The sequence below is a fragment of the Hippichthys cyanospilos genome, chromosome 9, assembly GCF_059441005.1.
Source record: "Hippichthys cyanospilos isolate Australia breed blue-spotted pipefish chromosome 9, RoL_Hcya_1.0, whole genome shotgun sequence".
Taxonomy (NCBI): Eukaryota; Metazoa; Chordata; class Actinopteri; order Syngnathiformes; family Syngnathidae; genus Hippichthys; species Hippichthys cyanospilos.
Window position 1 is genome coordinate 3,032,977 of NC_142377.1, and position 7,701 is coordinate 3,040,677.

At 39.6% G+C, this 7,701-nt stretch overlaps 1 protein-coding gene across 2 annotated transcripts; it reads left to right on the plus strand.

The window, feature by feature from the left end:
• The first annotated feature begins 275 nt into the window (after positions 1 to 275).
• On the plus strand, positions 276 to 5,933 carry golt1a (golgi transport 1A). Of its 2 annotated transcripts, none has more exons than XM_088423418.1 (5): positions 276 to 341; positions 1,248 to 1,339; positions 1,506 to 1,684; positions 4,981 to 5,044; positions 5,294 to 5,933. In XM_088423418.1, exons 1-5 carry the CDS (start codon positions 317 to 319, stop codon positions 5,321 to 5,323), a joined length of 390 nt encoding a protein of 129 aa, XP_088279544.1. In that variant the 5' UTR covers positions 276 to 316; the 3' UTR covers positions 5,324 to 5,933. The 2 variants fall into 2 exon arrangements, with proteins under 2 accessions (XP_088279544.1, XP_088279543.1); XM_088423417.1 differs by having other exon boundaries at positions 1,506 to 1,644.
• Positions 5,934 to 7,701: the final 1,768 nt, after the last annotated feature.

Consider the following 7,701-nt stretch of genomic DNA (forward strand, 5'->3'; position numbering starts at 1 on the left):
AACAGTATGCTACAATAGTGAACCTTAACAGCGACAGTTTAAGAGTGTTGTTGACAAGTAATCAGATGCTATCTCTTGCATCTGATAGACAGATGACACAAGAGCCCCAGAAAAAAAGATAAATATTAAACAAAGGTCTGATAATTACATCACAATACATTACAGGGAAACGGCATGCTTCTAGTTAATCTTCACCGTAACCTCCATGACACAATCAGCACTCAAAGGTCGGTAGAAAGAAAAAAAACCCCAACCCACTCAGTTATTAAAAGCAAGCCGGCGGTACTGGAAGAGAAAATATATATGAAGGATTACCATGGTTGCCATTACTGAGTTTCAGAGTAAGTCTTCCCAAAGATTTGTTTCTTCATTTTTAAATCTGTTTCAGCATTAGAACAAATTCCCTACCAAACAGAGTGTTGAATGAGAAGACTTCAGTGGTTGGATTCTAAACATACGTTTTGCCTTGAGGGTGAATAAACCCACGCTAAACAAATACATACAACTGTCAAATTTTGATTAGGATGGCGGCCTTTGTCAGGGTATCCAGGTTTGACTCATTTGGAACTTTGAAATAAGCTTATGTGCTTGTGTAGTTTTTCAACCCGCTTTTTTCACATTGCAAAAGGAAGTTTCATTGAAGGCTATACATTTTTTGTAGTTATGAATGATTTTGTCTATGTGGACTGATTGACTAAGAATCAGACATGTGACTTGTACACAAATCAAATGGGAGAATTCTATCTCCTCTTAACCAGGAATGGTGATATATGGTATAGAAACTGAAATAATGGATGGTTAAACCAATGGGGGCACATACTTTAAAGGTGCAGTGTTCAGTGTTCAAGTTGATTGCGAGATTTCTATCTAAGGCCAGATATACATTCAATGACACCTGCTGAAGCAATTTTGTCTCTTCTCGATCAAGAATGATAAATTCTAATAAGATTATAAGATTGCCTTGTACACACATAAAGATTTTTTATATCTTAAAGCAGTGGTCCCCATATATATATATATATATATATATACACATTTTTTTGTGTTATTGAAGTTACTGAATACTGAAACTCTAAGGTTTTGGCATAGCAGGATGAAAGCCCCCCAAAAAAAGTCACATTCTGGCAAATTTGCATTGTCAAGTGAATAGGATAAGTGAAAATACTTAATAATTACCACCCCCAAAGGAAGTAGAGAATTAAGAAATAATTGTTTTACACATTTTTTTCTGTGTTTTTGTCTTCTAGAGATTGGAATTGGCCTGGTGGGATTTGGGTTATTTTTCCTACTGTTTGGTGTGTTGCTGTACTTTGATACAGTTTTGCTGGCCTTTGGGAATGTAAGGCGTGTTTTATTTTACATGTATATAATGTAAAATAACAATTAAATGACTGATTAAAATTTGAAAATGATATTATTAGGACATCTGTCAAATATTTCTCATGTATTTAGAATAACATTACTGGATATTAATTATAAATATATTTATTATTTTCTTCCTGTAGATTTTGTTTCTGATAGGTTTAACATTCATCATAGGCTTCAAGAGGACATTTCACTTCTTCTTCCAAAGCCATAAGTTCCGTGGCTCGTTCTTCTTTCTGGGAGGTGTGTCACTGGTGCTGTGCCGTTGGCCCATTATTGGTATGCTGGCGGAGGCTTATGGCTTCACCTTATTATTCAGGTCAGTTATAAACAAAAACAAATGAAGTTCAAACAAATTAGTAGTGTATTTTGTGTTCAGTTATATCGTTATGTGGGAGAATTCAGCCTGAGTGTTCGTTTCAAAATCATCAGTGCTTTTGGTTGACGAAGCAGCCTCCGCGAGCCATCGAGTTACCATGGTGGAGGGGTTTGTGTGTCCCAGTGATACCAGGAGCTAAACTGTCTGGGGGTTTATTCCCTGGTAGGGTTATTCATGACAAAGAGGTTCTAGGTGAGGAACCAGACTAAGCATGGCTCACGGATCCTTTATGATGAGAAAAACTGTTGACTTGGTCTTATTCATGAGTGAGTGTAGGATGGAACGAGGGATTGACAGGCGAATCTGTGCAGCAGCTGTTGTGATGCAGGCTCTGTACCAGTCTATCGTGGTCAAGACGGAGCTGAGCCGAAAGGCAAAGCTCTCCAGTTACTGGTTGACCTACGTTTCCGCCCTCATCTATGGTCATGAACTGTGGGTCGTGACTGAAAGAACTAGATCCCGGATACAAGCAGCCAAATTGTGTTTCCTCAACGGGATGTCTGGGCTCTCCCTTATGCTGCGTTCACACCGAACGCGATCAAAGCGTAGAAGCAGACAGTTTTGTATAGTTTTTTGTATAGTTTTGTATAGTCTTCAATGGAGTTTGCGCGATGGACGTGTATGGAGCGATGCAAGACACCGTACGGTGCGTACTTTTACCTGTTGCGTGAAATGAAAAAATTGTTAACTTTTGTTTGTTTGTTTTGCATCGTGACAGCTAATCAGCTTCGGGAACGTTCAACGTCACACAAGAATGAATCATGGCGACCGGTTTGCCAACACAGGGAGCTATCCAACACGGCCAACTGAGATATCGATTCAAAAATGGAGCTAAGCAAGAGCACTCACCTGGCTTGTAGAATGGCGGAAGGCAGAACTTGGGGCAACTGGGATGTGCAGTGTTTGCTTCCTTTTTTACTGTAAAAGCTGTTGAACCGTAGTCACTTTTTTGGGGGGAGGGGGGGGGGGGGGCAGACGAATATTGCTTCAAAGCAAGGGACATGCAGAGTAAAAAAAAAAAAGAGTAAAGGTGCTGTCTGAGAAAATATTGGCTTTGCCGCTTCCTGGAAAAGTGAAAGTTCTCAGCAATGCTCTCCTTTCCTGATCCACTCTAAAGTGCACAGCAAGTTCGAAACGCCTTGTGTAGACTGTACACGATGCGCTTTGTTGCGTTCGGTGTTAACATAGCATGAGAGATAAAGTTAGAAGCTCTGTCATCCGAGTGGGGTTCTGTGTCAAGCCGCTGCTCCTCCGCATTGGGAGGAGCCAGTTGAGGTTGTTTGATCATCTGGTTAGGATGCCTCCTGAACAATTCCCTGTTGACGTGTTCCGGGCATGTACCAATCAGAAGAAGCCGCGAGGACAACCCAGGACACGCTAGCGAGGCCATGTCCTTCAGTTGGCCCGGAATTGCCTGGAGATCCTACCTGAGGAACTGAACGAAGTAGCTAGAGAAAGGGAAGTCTGGGTTTTTATGCTCAAGCTGCTGCCCCCAACACCCAACCACAGATGAAGCGGAGGATGATGGATGGCTGCCTGGATGGATGGATGGATGGATGGATGGATGGATGGATTGATAGAAAAAAACTTGCTTCAGGTCTGGGATTAACCATTTGAAAAAAATGCTCTACAAAATATAAAAACTGCTCCTCAAATTTAGTCTATAATTCACAAAACTGCTCTGAAAAAAATATTTTGAGCCTTGAACATGTCAACTAATATATTGCACACAAATTGATTTAACACAGCCACATGACTTGGCGGGGAAGAGGTAAAAATGGAAAACAGAAACCGAAAGTCACTGGTAAGCTAATGTAATGTATTAAGACAGCAAGAAGAAGAAGTATGATCCCAAACAATCCTCTTAATGTGCAACGTTTCAAAACATGGACTGATAACACGTTAATATGATCTTTTTTTACATGAACTGATATTGTTGTATTTGTTAGAATGCAATATTAAAATATTGAGGCATAAATAAGAAAATATAAGAAAAAATTAAGAAGGAAAACCCTGCAGAGCCTCCCCCTGTCTTTTCAATTCAAGTCTCACTTCTACCACTAAAAAGATGATGTAACACACAACTTCACAGCTGTGTCAGTTGGCTCCCCTGTGGATTGAGTTCTGTGGCAATATGCAAATTGGCATGACATTCTTTATTTCTAATTAATTCATCTTTAAATGTTAAAAGGATTCAAATTGTGATTTTGTGTGTGCATCAATACCAAAAGTTTTTCAAAGGGAAAGGTCATCAATCCATCCATTTTCAATAGCCGCCCACCCAACTACCTTGGATGTGTGTTTTATCAAGGGCCACATTGCAGTTACAGTTTCTGTTAGAGGGCTGGTATGACTGTGAAATCAAATACATTTTAAGTCTGTTTATCACATTTTTACCTGGTTCAGAAATCAGAGCCTCGTAACATCTGTTCAAAAGAGAAATTGGAAACAAAAAACAAAAAAACAAAAAAAAGCTTGCTTTTTCCCAGATTTTTAAAAGTTGAAGAAATCTTGCACATTAGGTATTTCAGCCAGAAAGATGAAGTCGAGGGCAGCTTGGTGGCGCAGTGAATAGCACGTCCGCCTCACAGCTCAAAGGTCCCGGTTCACCTGACTCCGGCCTTCCTGTGTGGAGTTTGCATGTTCTCCCCGAGCCTGCATGGGTTCTCTCCGGGAACTCCGGCTTCCTCCCACTCTCCAATAACATGCATGGCAGCTGAATTGGACATACTAAATTGTCCTTAGGTGTGATTGGGCATGTGATTGGTCATTCGTCTCTGTGTGCCCTACGATTGGCTGGCAACCAGTTAAGGGTATCCCCCGCCTATTGCCCGAAGCCAGCTGAGATAGGCGCCAGCAAGCCTGCGACCCCTGTGGGGATAAGCGGCTATAGAAAATGGATGGACGGATGGATGAAATCAAATCAGCCACATTGAGGTGGCGGGCCCGATCGGGCCCCCAGGCCTTCGGTTTGACACCTGTGTTTTAGAATCTAAAGCAGGGGTGTTTTTATCATTGTAGAGATAGTTTCTGTTTGAGGGCAGGAATAAATTTTACGTGTGTCACAAACGTACATAGTTTTGAAATCAGAGGCAGATCAAAACTGTTCAAACGACAGACAGGTGACATTTTTTTTTTCAGAAAATGTTGCACTTGCATGTGTACCCCCCTTCACACGGACACACTCAAAACCTTATGTAAATGCCTTATAATTAATATTGACTTTCTTTCCATAGATCTTTTTTTCCAATGGCCCTGGGATTTGTGCTATCAGTGGTTAACATCCCATTCCTCAATGCTGTAAGAATGTTTTCATATAAGATGGACACAACAGGCTTCATTGTACATTTCCAATGCTTAACTCTGTTATACCTTGTCTTTTATTCCAAATTTGTTCTACGTTGATTTTGATTACTTTTATAATAATTATTATATTTGACAGCTCTTTGGTCACCCCTTTGATTTTTTTTTTTCTTTAATGTGCTTCATAATTACACTTGACACTCTCTCAGTTTGGCATTTACATCTATCTTTTTTTTTTCTTCACAGTTTTTGCAGAGTGGCTCCAGCATGGTTTGAGTGCACATTTCAGATGTTTGGAAAATTCACCAAGCCTTTTCATACAGGAGAACTTAACTACAAAGAAATCATGTTTGCAGGCAGAAATTTCTCACAACAGGGGACTTTTCACTATAGCAAATCTATGTCTCGGACGTAAACATTAAAAAACAACAACAACAACAACAACAAAAAAACATTTGTGCATTCTACAATCTGAGTGAATTAAAAACCAAACCACCCAACATTGAAAGAAAGAAAAAAGAAAGAAATTGCCAAATCTACAATAAGCTTTCTTCTGCAATTTCTCGCATAATGTCTTTCATTTTGCTCCAACCAGTTTCCATCTTGATTACAGTATTTTCTGCACTATAAGGTGCACCGGATTATAAGGCGCAACTTCAATTAATGACATATTTTAAAACTTTTTTCATATATAAGGCCCACCGGATTATAAGGCACAAGTAATAACAATAATAACTCAAATAATAACTCTAAAATCTCAATAGCACAATAACTCAATGTTAATATGACCAACCTCATTCAACTGTAAACCCACAAAAGAAACAGGTAAAGCTTACTTTATCAGTTCATTCCCCATCTACGAATCCTAATCTCAATATTGATCCATATATGAGGCGCACCTGATTATAAGGCGCACCATCAGCTTTTTAAAAAAATGAAGGCTTTTAGGTGCGCCTTATAGTGACGAAAATATAGTACTTTTATCCTGTCTTCAAGTGCTAAGTTTGGTTTAGGCTCCACACGCAAAAATTATTATTTCGACAACCACGCCCCTTCGCACGAAGTCTGCGCGAGCCAGATTTTCCGCAACGTGTACCTTCTGGAATTTCTTCACGAGCAGAAATTATGGCGGGCGAACTATAGCTTATGGAAGTTCGCCTTTATGAGTGGGCTGAAATGGACTACCTAAATACTATGAACAACCCCTGGCAAGCACCACATTGGAGAGAGATGAGGAGTCTGTTAAAAACGCTTGAAAGAATTTAGATCATTTGACTCTACTGGGATTCTCTATGTCTGGTATACAATAGTGTTGTTTGTATGCAGTAGACTCCATGTACTGCCATCCAGAGTGTGGGCGAATATCATCTGACCGCGGGGAAAGCCACACAGTATAAAGTGCTGCAACATGAGCTGCCGGCACATCAAAAAAGCATTTCATACAATGCAACGGGGATTTTTCATTGTATGGGAAGGTAAAAGAGGGAAAAATTTAAATTCATGGATTTTTGCACATGCAGGTTTTGTTGTAGAGGAATTTTACTGGCAAACTTTATTGGCGAGGATACCCGGAATGTTTTATGGACAAAGGGGGGCTTTGCCTTCAGTTATTTATAGAATGAATAGAAAAATACTTTGGAAGGTGCATGGATTAAAATTTTGCATACGTGCCTAAAGAGTTGCACAATTTGCATTTTTGTTGGGCTATTGTGTTAATATGTGTTTCTTCATTACATTCCAGGTGAAGTACTGTAATTGCACGCAAAACAATAAAAGTAATATGAACATACACTGAAACATTTATTAGCAGGCAATACAGTGTATAAAGGTATGTACAGTTTTTACATTTTAAGAAAGAAGATCAATTCATCGCATGCACAGTGATTTTCAACCAGTGTGCCATAAGAGACCATCAGGTATATACCTTGGGAAATGTTACTTATATGCATGAAATAATATTGATATAATAAAAATAAAAATGTTTTCATCAATGTATATGTATGGTAATAAGCATAGTGATTACAATGCTCCTCCACTAGATGGTATAAGTAATTACTGTAATTCTCCAATAATAAGTGCGGGTGTGTTCCATAAACCATAACTTAAAAATTAGATTTTTTTTTTTTAAATCGACACAATTCAATGAAGATTGATCGGACAGCCACATAAGCCGAGTTTTGACGCACAGATGTGTATTTTTATACGAGCATTTTCTATTCTTACTTACAATAATTACCGTAATGGGTGGACGTCAGTTGTCTGTTAGCTGCCAGTGTTGCAGCTAACAGCAGCTCGTGCTACCTGAGCTGGGCATTATTTTCAATAAAAGAAGTGAGCAGACTGAACCACCAATCCGAGCCTATCTTTGTTCACACGCAGGAATATAACAAAAACAGAGAGGATCATGTAAAAGTCATGATGTCTCTGCCACGTTCTGCCAGGGTTTTATTCTGTTGAGGGTTTAGTTGTGCAGATTTTGTTTGTTTAGCCATTCTGTTTGGATTGTTTCATCCCCCGCATTGGCCTCTCCTCCTTGTTCATTAGTTGATGTCGCCCACCTGTTAACTGCGTGTTCCTGCCCCTTGCGTGCCACCCAACCAGCTTCCCCTGCCTCTTGTTCTCTCCCAGCTGTCTCGCATTGTTTGTAATTAGTG

What these genes read in the sequence shown, in the direction of transcription:
- golt1a (XM_088423417.1), top strand. Translation starts at nt 317, where the DNA reads ATGGTTGCCATTACTGAGTTTCAGA. An exon ending in TTTTGCTGGCCTTTGGGAAT is followed by an intron (nt 1,340 to 1,505) that starts GTAAGGCGTGTT and finishes TTCTTCCTGTAG; the next exon opens with ATTTTGTTTCTGATAGGTTT. An exon ending in GTGCCGTTGGCCCATTATTG is followed by an intron (nt 1,645 to 4,980) that starts GTATGCTGGCGG and finishes TTCTTTCCATAG; the next exon opens with ATCTTTTTTTCCAATGGCCC.